The sequence below is a fragment of the Maniola jurtina genome, chromosome 21 (genome assembly GCF_905333055.1).
Source record: "Maniola jurtina chromosome 21, ilManJurt1.1, whole genome shotgun sequence".
NCBI classification, from domain to species: Eukaryota; Metazoa; Arthropoda; class Insecta; order Lepidoptera; family Nymphalidae; genus Maniola; species Maniola jurtina.
Genome location: NC_060049.1, coordinates 4,160,368 through 4,176,030, shown reverse-complemented (window position 1 = coordinate 4,176,030; position 15,663 = coordinate 4,160,368). Strand labels below are relative to the sequence as shown.

General features: G+C 38.4%; 1 protein-coding gene across 1 annotated transcript in view; it reads right to left on the bottom strand.

Annotated features, from left to right (window-relative positions):
• Positions 1-15,663, bottom strand: part of LOC123876090 (carbonic anhydrase-related protein 10-like) — a 112,635-nt gene that overhangs the window by 10,014 nt on the left and 86,958 nt on the right. The window contains exons 2-5 of the mRNA XM_045922228.1: positions 12,874-12,970; positions 10,091-10,138; positions 6,397-6,533; positions 289-480 (exon numbers count right to left, since the gene is read on the bottom strand). Coding sequence (XP_045778184.1) covers positions 289-480; positions 6,397-6,533; positions 10,091-10,138; positions 12,874-12,922 — 426 coding nt within the window. The 5' untranslated portion in view covers positions 12,923-12,970. The remainder of the gene's footprint in view (positions 1-288; positions 481-6,396; positions 6,534-10,090; positions 10,139-12,873; positions 12,971-15,663) is intronic.

Sequence of the window (15,663 nt, the reverse complement as noted above, 5' to 3'; positions counted from 1 at the left end):
TTTTTTTTATAAATATCCCGTGGGAACTCTGATTTTCCAGGATAAAAAGTACTACTGATGCCCTCAATTTCACCCATGTGATTTAAGATTTAAATATGCCGTGGGGACTCTGATTTTCAAGGAGAAAAAGTAGCTTCAGATGTCTATCTCCATCCATCCAGGTATTTAACGGTTCGAGTCATGCAAAAAATGTCTCAATCCGTTTCTCCATTGCGATTCATGATTTGACGATTCAAAAGCACTTGTAAAAGTTTACTTGAATAAAAATATATTCTATTCTATTCTTACTTCTCCAGGAAATGTGTGGTGATCGATCTGGTGTTCCGACCCCTTGTTATCATCAAGTCCATAGTGGAAATAGATCTCTTCGAACTGGTACCGGTAAGACAGTGGCCCACCGCTGATGTTGACCTGGTGTTTGCTGTCCTTTTCTACCCGGAACACTAATGATTGACCCGTGTTTTGGAGCACGCCGCTGACCTGTTAAATGTGGAATAATCAGGAATTAGGATTCATGATGTTATACTCGGTTATGTAACAAAAGTAACCGACGTGACATAAAGAATAACACCCGTATTCACATTCGTTACTATGAGGTCTCATAGTGCTCTCGAACGCATAGTGTAGGTTCCACCAATCAGATGACTGTGTCACGTCAATTTTCAATGATCTGATTGGTAAAACACTATCCATTCGAGCGCATTGTGAGATCTCATAGTAGGTAATGGTTGTGTATACGGCCGTTAGTAATCTGAAGTGGCAGTGGACATGTCTGTCACAAAACCGACTCCCGATGGGGCCGATGGGTATTCTGGAGTGGAGACCACATACTGGTAAGCGCAGTACCCATAGCTCAAAGTGTTGGGGCCCCAAGGCGCTGGAGTGTCTACCTCGCACCGCAAAGTGCGGCGTTGGCAGAACGTCCACTATACCCAGTAATGTGGTGGTATCGTTGAGACGGCACAGTCGTAAACTGCGTTCCTGTGTCGAATCGTCATAACACAGCCGGCTCCGCTGGGTTTAAAAAAAAAAAAAAAGAATAAGATTGGATATATCTGTCCATCTTTTCTTTTCTTACTCGTCGTCTGCGACTCGTTAGATATCATATCTAACGAGTGGCAGGGAGCCGCTGGATCAAGCGGCGGAAGACAGTGGCTTGGAAGTCCCTATAATTACAGGGGACGCCTCTCAGTTGACAACTCTATGCCGACTTATTTTAAGAACTTTGTGAAATGCAAAGTAGTCCCGAAACTACATTTTTATCTATCGCCCCAATTGAATTTCTATCGAGGGCGTGTTATAAACAAGGCCGGCTGGCGGGGTAGATACTATCAAAAAATCAAATGGGCGCGCCTTGATTAGAACCTGGCAACTTTTGCGCTTTCAACTGAGATGACATATTGCTCGATAACACGCGAACGCTATGATGTATCGTTCACTGGAAATGGTAGGAATCACACTTCACATTTCACACTAATATTATAAAGGCGAAAGTTTGTGTGTATGTGTGTGTGTGTGTGTTTGTTACGCAAAAACTACTTGACGGATTTGGCTGAAATTTGGAATGAAGATAGATAATATCCAGGATTAGCACATAGGCTACTTTTTATCCCGGAAAATCAAAGAGTTCCCACGGGATTTCGAAAAACCTAAATCCACGTGGACGAAGTAGCGGGCATCATCTAGTTTGCATACAAAATCATATGGAAAGTGAAATACCTGTGACTTATAAACGGATGGATGGACAGATGATAAATATAAAGGTAGTTTTTCTAAAATTAAAATTTTCAAAATATATTTAGCACAGTACACTTTCAGATCTATTATAAGTACTAATAGATAGTAAGAGAAATGGTCCGGATAGCACTGTAGATAATAACTGGTTTGTGCTTATAATCCTCAACATGCCTTACTAACAAATATTTAATTGTACTTATAACATTTATAAACAAAATAAAGCCAATGCCGACTAAAAATAATATTATCAAAACTCAATAAATAATTTGTTATTTAAGAGATTTAATTGCGTATTTTTGGCACTATTTTACAACTTATTAGATAAATAATTTAAGTGCTACTTGATTATTTTGCTGTCATTTTCCAATTTAAATTGCTATTTGCTTTAATTTTTATGAAAAATCAAACAAAAGCTAAACTTTTCTAACAGAACTTTACCTTTATAATTTACTTTATAATTTACATATAATACTTTACTTTATAATTTATAAATATTAGAATTTTTAGTGTGCCTGTAAATGATATTTATATGCCTTATTATTTGCCATATCTATTGAATTTACATTCGTTGTTGAAACAGGCGTGGAGTGTTGTTGTGTAATTCTGAAACTAGGTATTTATGTAAAAGATACCGGGAGTAGTCTAGTTTGTTGATTGATCTAACTGTAGCTGATTATACGTTTATACAAACTCTACATACATAATTTAATAGAAAAGAAAAACTTAACAAATACAAATGTAAATTAAAAATTTATAACACCCCCGACATGCGAAGGTTACAGTAACTAGAAAAGAGCTGATAACTTTCAAACGGCTGGACCGATTTTCTTGTTTTCTTTTCTTGATTTTCGAGTTTTGCCAACGCTGCGTTTTTCAGTGCGAGGTTATCATTTTAGCACCTTGGGACTCCCAACGTCAACTATGTGCCTTGCCCATTGCCACTTCAGCTTCGTAACCCATTTAGTTATGGTAACTCTGGTTTACCTACAGATCTCCTCGTATCTGGTTTGATCCCGTAGGAAAACTCCAAGCATACCTCTTTCCATCGCCCGCCGAGTTACTCTGGACTTTCTTATATTCTTACAGTCCTAACTAAATTTTATGGTAGTTCCTCAGTATTTTAAAATATCTTATCTACATTCATAAAATATGTTTTCTAAAAGATTAACCCAAGAACATAATTTAAATTACCCAGCACATAATATATTACCGGGCACTATCACAGGTAATTTATAGCATATGAATATTTTGTATTGCGCATGCATGCATTCATTTAGCCCGTAACGCAAATCCAATGCTAATGTTATGCGGACGATATGCTATCTTTATCCGACAAGTTTTTGCCGACCACCGCACGCTGCTTGCCGTGGGTAAAGTTTTGGGTATTTATGGTTACAATGTGAAGTTATTATAGGAATTATTTCCAGGATATTATTTTAAAGGTATATTAAAAGCTGACAGCCTAATTTCGGCTTCTTTTTAGGGATGAAGGGTGCATGTACTTTTAACTTTTTGGGGTGATATGCGTTTTAAGCAATCAATTACTTCAGGAAACCGTGCGTCGTCGTGAGGAAATCTGCCTGCAATTTTTTCGACGCTGTGTGAAGTGAATGAAGTATTTTTTTTTACAAAAGTATGAAATGCAATTATGTCGTATATTTTTAAAATTAAATACATTTACTCATTCATAACGTAAAATTAATAATTATAAATTAAAATTAGTATTAGTTATAGTCGTCAAAAAGACCACCCCTGGTTGCCCCTGGACCAAAAGTGCCCATCAAGCTGGCAGCATTGCCCCGCTGAATGACAATGGACAACCTTTGGACCAGGTAGGCCCCAGAGCGTGGATCGCAGCCTCTTTCTCTTAGACGACGGCCAATGTCGCGCACAAAGCCCCGCGCCTCCTCACCCCAGCAGCCTATCGTTTCCACCGCCAAAGGGACGAAGAAGTATTTGGCCATGATTATTTAGTCTTTTAGAATTAAATAATATAATTATAGGATTAAATATAATTTCATTCGATACCTTGCACGATTGGTTTAAAAACAAGTTAAAAAGACAGCAAGCCAGTTAGGCTAACTCGGTAGGTAAGTCATAGAAATATCACTCACTAACCCATTTCATTTTGCATATACTCGCTTTGTTTATCGCAGTGGAGAAACTATGTACTAAGTACCACAAGTATGTAAAAAACGTCGACTTGCAGGATTTTATCGCGGGATTTAAGACACGGTGTTGTAACGTTAATTTGCATGTTACGGATAAGCGCAGGACTGTGTAGCGTAAAACAAAAAGAAGAAAAATCAAGAACAAAATCTTGGTTTGTATGCAAACCTTATTAACCCCCGACACAAAAAGAGGGGTGTTATTAATTTCACGTGTGTATCTGTGTATCTGCGTATCTGTCTGTGGCGTCGTAGCTCCTAAACTAATGAACCGATTTTAATTTAGTTTTTTTTTTGTTTGAAAGGTGGGGCTTGATCGAGTGTATTTTTAGTTATAAGCCAAGAAAATCAGTTCAGCCATTTGAAAGTTATCAGCTCTTTTCTAGTTACTGTAACCTTTAATTTACTAATTTACACTTGTAATAGTTAACATTTCACTATGTAAGTAAACCACAAGGAATTACGATAGGGGATAGATAATTTAATGTAAATTGAAAATATTATAGAAGGCGTCATATTAATTCAAAAACTATTATAAAAAAACCTTTCTTTTAGGCCTTGATATACTAATAGACTTATTGTTCTTATGAAAGTGCAAGACTCTACAGACGATTCGGAAAGCAGATTCTACTGAACTGACTGAGAAAAGTCGGTAAGAAAGTCCGCAGTCTCATTTATAACAATTCATTGCACTTTGTGTGTATCTTGTGAATGTGTGAATAAAGTCTATGCAAGAAGACACCTACTCAAAATTTTATATACCTACTTACGAGTTTTTTTGTTTTACATTATATGCAACCGCTTGACCACAATCATACCTGATGGAAAGTGATTATGTGGCCTAAGATGGGACGAGTCTACCTAGAAGATGTTTATTCACTCTTGTTTTAAAGATACCCGGATTGTAATTGGTAGGAAACACAGATCGCGGAAGAGTATTCCGAACCTTAGCCGTACGTATGAGGAATGATGACGCATATATTAACGAATTTTAGACTTACCTTTACACAGGTTCAAAAAATCTATTAAAAATATGCTCTTGAGAAAAGCATATTATTCAATCGAAGATTATGTAAATGATAATGGAGCGTGGATTTGACCTGCAATTCGCTCCAGTAATGCGCGGGGCTTCAATTGCTTTTATACATGGCACAATATTGTATATCAAATCTTTGAAAAGAGCAACCGCCGAGTTTCTTGCTGGTTCTTCTCGGTAGGAAAGGCATTCCGAACCAGTGGTAGATGCTTTTGACGATTCAAAAGAAGTTGTAAAAGTCTAATTGAATAAAAATATTTTGAATTTGAATTTGAATAACGTTTCGTGCGTGTAGATGAAATGTCGCCGACATAAGGATGGAAACTCGCCCGACGTCTTGTGGTTCGTTGGTACAATGGTGAAGGTATAGACTTGATGTAACACTATGAAATACTGAGGTTTCAATATACCGATTTTCGGCATAACGAGCATATTGAACAAAAACAATTCGGCGAGATTAGTACCTCGATTTCCAGATTAAACCGTGTTAGCGAGCAGATATTATGATTAAAATACAGTAAATTCCAACATTATGGCTTTTCATAATGTGAAATATGCACGCATTTAGTCGAAATTATTAAATACGCACATCAACCGATGGTTATCGATACTTTTATTACGACCTACATTTTTGCTTGAATTGGTCTTTGTTATGATGATAAAAATAAAATCCTGTTTCAATAATTCTTTGTGGAGTGGTGTAATTAAAAGATCCTGAGGCTATAGAGCTTTAGAGCTAAAAAAATTCTTACAAGACATTCTGGTAACTGAAGAGTTGGCTCATTTTTTCGAATGCTCAGAATGTTATAAGATAAGAGTAGATTGAAAAGGCCTACAGATTTTAAATCGATTTGAAATTTTTTTGCAAAGTAATATCTGTTCAGTTGTAGGTGTCTCTTGCGTTTCATTAAATAATTTACCAGACCCAGAATTTTTAATAACCTCACTGGGTTCCGTACCTCAAAAGGAAAAACGGAACCCTTATAGGATCACTATGTTGTCTGTCTGTCTGTCCGTCCGTCCGTCCGTCCATCCGTCCGTCCGTCCGTCCGTCCGTCCGTCCGTCCGTCCGTCCGTCCGTCCGTCCGTCCGTCGTGTCTGTCGATAAAACCTATAGGGTACAGCTTCCCGTGGACAAATTTTGTTAAATTTGGTAGGTAGGTAGGTCTTATAGCACAAGTTAAGGAATAAATCCGAAAACCGTGAATTTGTGATTACATCATTAAAAAAAAATTAAATGTGTTTAAATTTTCAAGGTTACATAACTATACCAAGTGAGATATCATATGAAAAGGCTTTACCTGTACATTCTAAAACAGATTTTATTTATTTTTATATGTATAATAGTTTTTGATTTATCGTGCAAAATGTCGAAAAAATACTCGAGTACGGAACCCTCGGTGCGCGAGTCCGACTCGCACTTGGCCGGTTTTTTAAATAACTGGAACTAATTACCTTATGTTTGTCAAACTGTATGTCCCGAAGCCAGGGGTCAAAAAGTAGCTTTTCAGGTTCGATGTTGACAGGACTCTGCCGTCTTCCCTTGTTGCACATGCTCCATTGGGGGTTGATGAGGCCCCAAAATCCTGGACCTGGTACCAAATCAAAATGTCCCATTAATTATTTATGTTTACATTTTCAAATCGTTCCGGTATCTACCTAAGACTTGCCTAGTACAAGTGTAAATAAAAAATTTATAACACCCCCAACAAGTGAAGGTTACAGTATCTAGAAAAGAGCTGATAACTTTCGGCTGAACTGATTTTTTCTCTGTTATGAGTTTGACGTGTGTATCTGTGCATCTGTCTGTGGCATCGTAGCTCCTAAACTAATGAACCGATTTTAATTTAGTTTTTTTTGTTTGACAGGTGGTTCGAGAGTGTTAGCTATAATCCAAGAAAATCGGTTCAGCCATTTGAAAGTTATGACCTCTTTTCTAGTTAATGTAACCTTCACTTGTCGGGGGTGTTATAAATTTTTAATTTACACTTGTCTAACTAACAGATAAGTATCTAAATTATCCCTATATTGTTGTAGCTTGTACACTTGGTATCAAATCCGCCCTAAATACCATATGAAGTGTCATGATGTCTCGTTAATTACATACTGGAGTCAAGTTAGTTCGTTATGATGCTATCGCTGTATTTCAGTCGTCATTTGAAACCATCAATGTTAAAGCAGAGTGAATTAGAGTGTGGGAACTGTTAGTTTGGTTCTGAATCGACGATAAGTATGTCTTTGCCTTTATAGCTTTACTAGCTGATGCCCGCGACTTCGTTCGCGTGGATGTAGATTTTTTAAAATTCCCGTGGGAACTCTTTGATTTTCCGGGATAAAAAGTAGCCTATGTGCTAATCCAGGATATAATCTATCTCCATTCTAAATTTCAGCCCAATCCGTCCAGTAGTTTTTGTGTGAAGGAGTAACAAACATACACACACACACACACACAAACTTTTTCCTTTATAATATTAGTGTGATAGTGTTATGTACTACTAATCGTTAACTGTACAAAGGATGAGAATAATCACCCTTGTTGGCAGATTTTCAGGTAGAACCTGACCATAAAGTTCAGCTACGTACAATACACGAATTTCATACACGAATAACTTTAAGCTGAAATAGTTTTACAGGATGACGAGTTGGGAATTCTCGTTACTCAAATATAAAAGGCTATTCAGTGTCGTAGCAGCGATATCGCGCTCAATGGGAATTTGGGAGACCGCAAAATTTGCCCATCGCAGTGCAGTGAGTCGTGCGTAATGTAATGTTAGTGCGTGTGCCCATTTTACTACCGATTCCGTTGTGAAAATCGGACCGGACCACGGACTGCGAATAGCTAGACTTCCGATACCGTTGTAAGAATCTGATCGGACCACGGGCTTGGAATAGTGTAACTGTAGTTGACTCCAATTAAACACATTTGTACAAGTTACCTTGTACTATACTTTGTTACATGTACGGTACTTGCTAAAGCACGCAGCTTCGTTCGCGTGGATTTAGCTTTATAAAAATCCCGTGGGAACTCTTGGATTTTCTGAGCTAAATGTAGCCTATATCACTCTTCAGGTCTTTAGACAGACAAACAAACACACTTTCGCATTTAAGATATGGCTAGTGATTTATTGTGAAATGCTAAAAAAACCCCTATTCCCCTGTAATAGACAACCATACTGAAATAAATTTGGACATTTTATTTATAATTGTATGGAAACTGTTGGTATAAATAAATAAAATAAAACTCTATCAGGCAATTTCAGAGCCCCAAAATCAGACAAAACTAACTGTCTTGTTGTGATGCTAAACACGAACCTAATGAATAAGATCTGTGAGGCGAACCATGGAGTAATTTTTGTGAATCGGTAGAAAACGTTGTGTAATGGAAACAAGCGCATAATGTAATGTTAGGGCACCATTGGCGAGCACTATCGGATGTGCCGGGCGGTCATTACCGTTACATTAGCCGAATTTTAATTTTTAATGCAACAAATAAAAAGCCTAGTAGGTAAAACATGGTAATTTGGTTTTATTTTAGCCAGTCACAAAAATTTAAGCTTTAAATATTGGGGGGGGGGGGGGGGGGGGCTGAAATGTGAAATTTTATAAAAAGTTTTCATCAGCTGATGCACTATTTCGATCATATTAAATCGATAGACGGCATAAAACTTTCTGTGACAATGGAAACAAGCGCATAATGTAATGTTAGGGCACCATTGGCGAACACTATCGGATGTGCCGGGCGGTCGTTACCGTTACATTAGCCGAATTTTTCCATTTAGCCGGTAATGAGTATTGGATGTTGTTATATTAAAACCCGAAAATGATTCTGATTAAACCGTAAAGTTATTCAGTTTATTGGGCCCCAATAGGTTTAATTTAAAATAATTGTATAAACCTTTTGATTTGCATAGTTTTTAGGGTTCCATACCTCAAAAGGAAAAACGGAACCCTTATAGGATCACTTTGTTGTCTGTCTGTCTGCCGTGTCTATCAAGAAACCTATAGGGTACTTCCCGTTGACTTAGAATCATGAAATTTGGCAGGTGGGTAGGTCTTATAGCACAAGTACAGGAATAAATCTGAAAACCGCGAATTTGTGGTCACATCATTAAAAAAAAAAAAGTTTCAATTTTCAAAGTTAGATAACAATAGCAAGTGGGGTATCATATGAAAGGGCATTAGCTGTATGTTCAAAAACAGATTTTTATTTATTTTTATGCATAATAGTTTTTGATTTATCGTGTAAAATGACGGAAAAATACCCGAGTACGGAACCTTCGGTGCACGAGTTTGCACTTGGCCGGTTTTTTTTTGGGAAGTCGTATAAAAAGATTTGTCTCCACTCTACGTAGGTATGCGTTGGACCTAAGTCAAAAATACCTAAATGGGTTACTGAAATACAAGAACGGCGTCAAAACACAGCCATAGACTATTCAATATAATGATACGGGCGACCGAACTATCATTAAGATGCTATCACAGTCATTATTCGGTGTCATTACCGCGCTTTATGGTGGAGGTCGACTTTTTATATAGATAAATTACATATAAATTATTTACATTATACGCGTCTGACAATCAGATAGCAGGTACTGTAATTAAGAATTATTTTGTAACTAGATGGTGCCCGCGATTTCATCCGCGTGGATTTAGGTTTTTCGAAAAATCCCGTGGGAACTCTTTGACTTCCCGGGGTAAGAGTAGCCTATGTCCATTCCCGAGAGGGAAGCTAACTCTATACCCATCAAAATCGGTTGAACTGTTGGGCCGTAAAAAGCTAGCAGACAAACAGACAAACTTTTGCATTTATAATATTAGTATGGAAGTGTCTATGCCGTTTCCCCATCGATGTATACGTTTCCCGAGATTTTTGAATGTAAATACGGTTTACTTCTTGAAAGAAATTTTTAATGTGAATTCCCAATATTGAAAATGATTTAGTATAGCCTAGGTATATTTAGCCTACATATCCATCTCGAGAATGGAAACTTTTAACTATTTCATCAAGATCGGATTTTAAAAGTAATGCTAAAATAGCAGTGCTCTACTTTAGGATTTTTTTGTGATACTTTTCCAATGATTCAATATAATAAAATATGTAAATGTGTGTAAGTCTAAGAATATTATATAACATAATTAAAAAAAATACCTGATATTCCATCGTATGTCCACCATTCTTCCCAGCTACCTGATATATCTGAAATAAATAAATAAAGGTAAAAATTGGTTGTCTGTAAAGTCGGTTTACTGACGATAGTTGAACGTGACAACAAAGGCCGATTGTGCTTCTTTGTCGCTCGTTCCGCGCTCTCGCTTGCACTTCAAGCCTTACATGGAACGCCTCAGAGCGAGGTAACGCCGCATGAGTCATGTTTTTTCGTGCGTGCAGCCGGCTCTATCGAATTATAAGACGTTGTCACGTCAAAAAAGAAAATTACTAGAAAAGGCAAAGTTACTAGAAATGTAAAGGTAGACTTTGAATTTCGCGACCGCGACGCGCGACTATGTTACTATGCTGTCGCGCGGTACGGTCTCGTCCATCAAAATATGCTCTAGCACTTGGCTGCAATCAAACTTGCTGGCAAGTGATGATGCAGCCTTAAATGGAAACGAATGCAGTTTGCATATCGGCTCTCAAGTGTCGTGTGTCGCAGTCGCACGTCTCCGTCGCGTACCTCAAAGTCTACCTTGAGTATGCCTGGGCCAAAATCCTTGCAAAAGCTTTTTAACAGGGCTCTCTCTGTCACTCGTTTCATACAATCGTAGTTCCAATTTCATTTGAATACTAAGCAACCAGAGTCCATGGAATTTTGAAGATATATTCTAGAAACTAATATCTGTGTCCGTGGTGTTTTAGATTTTTCTAAAAATATGTAGTTTTAAAATTACAGGGGCTCAAAGATTTGTATGAAATTTTTTAAGACCGCGTAACTTTGAAACCGAATATTTTAACAGAAATCTGGAAAACCACAGACATAGATATTAGTTTCTAGAATATGTCTGCAAAAAAAAAAAAAAAATATCAGTGGCAAACTAGAGAATACACTATATGAAGTCATGCAACGGGCATTGCGCTTAATCGAAAGATGGTGCAATGAAAATGAACTTACTGTAAATCCAAAGAAAACAGAGATGATTCTGTTCACTAACAAAAGGAAAATAGAGCTAACCAAACCACCAACTTTGTTCAACACAAGCCTTAGACTATCCACTGAGGTAAAGTACCTTGGTGTGACTCTTGACAGCAAGCTCAGCTGGAAAAGGCATACAGAAGATAAAATTAATAAATCGCTTACGATACTAAACCAATGCAAACGCATGCTGGGGAAAAAATGGGGGCTCAAACCAAAGATAATGAAGTGGTTATACCTAACGGTAGTAAGAAGCTCATTAACATATGCTGCCTTGATATGGTGGCCGAGAACTCTTCTTACGACCGCCCAGCATGAATTACAGAAATTCCAACGACAAGCATGCCTCGCCATTACAGGCTGCATGAGTACCACACCTACAACAGCACTTGAAATTATACTGGGGATCCCGCCCCTGTATTTACAAGTCAGAGAAGAAGCAACGCTCGCAGCCTTGAGACTGAAAACCTCAGGTCTATGGAAAGAACAGAACACAAGGCACACTAAAATTCTAGTGCAAAGCATAACAAAAGAACCACGCCTGGAGTGGAAATGCGACAGAACCAGGAAAAAATACATACTGGACAAACCATATAGAATAAATCCAGAGATAAACATAGATCCGAAGCCAACACAAGATGCAATAGAAGTGTACACCGACGGATCCAAAACAAAAACTGGCACAGGAGCAGGGGCCTACTGCCAAGAACTAAACATGAGAATAAGTCACGCACTCGGTAAGGACAACTCTGTCTTCCAAGCAGAGTGTGTAGGCATTACAACTGCAGCCATAGCAATGGCAAACCGACAGGTAACAAATTTTAAGATAAACATTAACTCGGATAGCCAAGCTGTTCTTAAAGCCTTGGCTAGATTTTCGACAACCTCTGAACTCATACAAGACTGCCACGAGGCTCTGGAAACACTCGCCATGTCGAATGACATCACCCTACGGTGGGTCAAAGGACATGATGGGGACCAGGGAAACGAGGCAGCGGACGCATTAGCACGCAGGGCTACGACGCTGAAGGTGACAGGGCCAGAGCCTATGGTACCCATACCCTTCAGTGAGTATAAAACTTGGTTACACGAACTAACACTTAAAGAGCATTCTCATCTATGGGCAAACGCAACTGACTGCAGGCAAGCCAAAGAGGCTTTCCCTAACATAGATATAAGACAAACTAACAAACTACTCCGCCTGGACAAAGGTAAACTTAGGAAGGTGGTGGGACTCATAACAGGGCATAGCCCACTAAACAAACACCTTTTCGTTATAGGTGTTACCGACAGTCCTCTGTGCAGGGCCTGCATGGAGGTCGATGAAACACCGACGCACGTGCTCCTGGAGTGTGCAAGCGTGGCAGAACATCGAGAACGCCATCTGGGATCCCCAACCTCACTTCATGAAGCCCTCGGCAACCTGGGCGGTCTACTCGGCTTCTGGAGCGAGCTTGGATGGCTGGAGTGAAGACTTCGGCGGGGAGGGGCAACGCACGCACAACAGACGGAAACGTTTAAGTGCGGAAACCAGCCCAGAGAGAAGAAGAAGAAGAAGAATGTCTGCAAAATTTCATGAACTTTGGTTGCTTAATATTCAAATGAAATTGGAACTACGATTGTGTGAAACGAGTGACGGAGAGAGCCCTCTTAAAAGTAGTAGCTATGAACGTTTTTATATAGATTGATAGACTTATTCTGGGTGCAATAAGGGATAACGATATTGTAATAATATGGACTTTCAGTCTGAAATGAAAAATTATTTGTTTATTTAATAGAAACTAATTAGAAATGGGCTCACCTTTGACGGCGATACAAAGTAGCGCGACCGTGAGCAGACATTTGTGCATCGTGGTGATGCCTGGGTCACGCAGCTCGCCGCATTTGGCTTCTTATATCTGAAACAAAATCAAACGTCCTTTAAGAAAGTATTTTTAAAAATCATAAGTGAATTGATGAATGATGATGCAGCGTATACGAAGAGTGCCACGGGACCCTAATAGTTATTACTGAGCCTCCCCTGTCTGTCTGTCTGTCACGGGTTGTATCTCATGAACCCGTAATAGCTACAGAGTAGAAATTTTCACAAAGTGTGTATTTCTGTTGTCGCTAATAACAAATGATAGAATTTCAAAATGGCTGCAATGGTACGGACCCTCATTTAACTAGATAATAATTAATATTATAAAGGCGAGACACGTGTGCATGTATGAGTGTGTGTATGTTTGTTACTCTTTCACGCAAAAAGTACTGGACAGATTTGGCTGAAATTTGGAATGGAAAAAAGGAGATAGATTATACCCTGGATTAACACATAGGCTATTTTCTATCCCGGAATAGCAAAGAGCTCTCGTGAGATTTTTAAAAACCTAGGTACATCCACGTAGCTAAAGTCGCAAACATCATCTATTTATAGTACAGAGTTAGCTTGCATACTGGAGACACCTTTTATCAAAGAAAAATCAAAGAAGAAAATCAAAGAGTTCTCACAGAATTAAAAAAAACCTATAAGTAGACGAAGTCGTGGGCATCATCTTGTTTAAAATATAGCTGTTATGCGTTATAAGTAATTGCCTTGGAATGATTTTTTAATTAGGTATATCTATGTAATAATAATTACTGATAATAAGGGTGTTTACAAATTGTTATTGAATCAATTATAATAGACATGTACAGAATGCAGATTTGGATATAAATATTATAGGTATAGGTTTTTGCACGCTATGACCTTACATGAAAAAATGTAAGTACTTATAACGCCCTTGTATTAGACAGGTACCTTAATACTTTGGCTATGCTATACCCCAATGACGTAGTGGTAAGAGCTTGGTCTTATCGCGCCGAGTTTCTTGCTGGTTCTTCTCAGTAGGAAAGGCATTCCAAATCAGTAGTAGATGCATTTGATGATTCAAAAGTACTTGTAAAAGTTTAATTGAATAAAAGTATGTTGAATTTCGTTTTTTTTTTTTTTTTTTGAATTTTATAAGTGCGAGGTTTCGAATTCAATTACCGGCAGGCAATTATAGGCTCAAGTGACAGACTGATATTACATATCAATGACCATTTGACACTAATGGATGTGGAAACATAAAATTTTGCATAATATTATTTTCGTACCTTGGAAGTTTACAAAAACCCCGAAAACAATTGCAATTTATCACAAAGTACAAAAACCTCCAAAAGCATTACCGGCCCAAGTACTCAGATAAGCCAACTATCGCTGGCAGCAAGGCTCATAAAGCAGGGACCCTTAGACGCAGGGTCCTTAAGGCAGGGGAAATTACCCCCTTATCTCGACCAGCGCAATCTGCAAGATACCAGTAATGCTAGATAATTGCTGGATTCTTTATTATACCTACTTAGTAGGTTCCGACCTAAACAATTTGTTTTCGCAAATATTTGCCACGCCCGCGCTGGTCTAATGCGGATTGGCAGACTTCACACACCTTTGAGATTAAGTACATGAAGAACTTTAAAGCATGCAGGTTTCCACTCGATGTTTTCCTTCACCGTTAAAGCAAGTGATATTTAATTACTTGAAAATGTACATAATTCCCTAAAGTTACCAAGTCACGTTTTTTTCTCCCCTTACTGCCAAGGGTCAGTGATAGAGATCTTTTATAGAGATAAATACTTCCCTGTCCACTTTTTCTTTCTTTTTCTCTTTATTGTTACAACTTTCTGGTACAAATAAAAAAAACCGGTCAAATGCGAGTCAGACTCGCGCACTGAGGGTTCCGCACTCGGGTATTTTGTCCAACATTTTGCACGATAAATTGTGATGGTACGTGGATCGTCTCTGTTTAAAATTTGGTGATTGGCTATAATGAGGAAATTATTATAAATAAAACGGCTAAACTCAGGGACACCTTTAGCATTTGGAGTTATATGTTAATACACGTAATGCCAAGTATATGGCAGGCACAATACGTCGGGTGGACAATGTAGACGTCCCCAATCAAACTACCAGACTTTCGCGGTTTAAAAGAAGAACTTTATCTTATAGAGCTATTAATTTGACTCATTCAACTCTCTCAAGAGAAAAAACCTGAGGAGGAAAGAAAAGTTTAATTTATACGTTCTGGCCTGAATGAAAGGTCGGTTGATACATGTATATGCCGATTTGGCCATCTTCTCTGACCAGAGCTCCTTCTAGCACGGGGGATCCCTGCACCGGTATCCGGTCTTTTAGCATTGTTATGGGGCTGCAGTCAACTTCCCTATTTGCGCTGCGAAGCGTTTTCAATTGCCTAGGTACGTAAACCTAGGTTCTTTTCAATGAGCTCTGGGCTCGCCCCTTACCATGGTATATTTTGGTATATATATATTCATTTGTTATATTATGTCTAAATTGGCCAATTTAGAAGTCGGGAAGTCGCTGCTTATAAGACATGGCGTGTATTGGTGTGCCGGAACTCTGCCGCCAGGAGCCACCTAATCGACCGTGTGCCTTTTTTTTTAATTAAATCCGACTTTATAAGTCATGGATATCAAATTAATAGTTCTCCCGAATTATGCTTTCGAATGTCCCTAGGTTTTACCAGAATACAGTGTCGTCGCTCGATCTCCCAAAACCTCGGCGTAACAATGA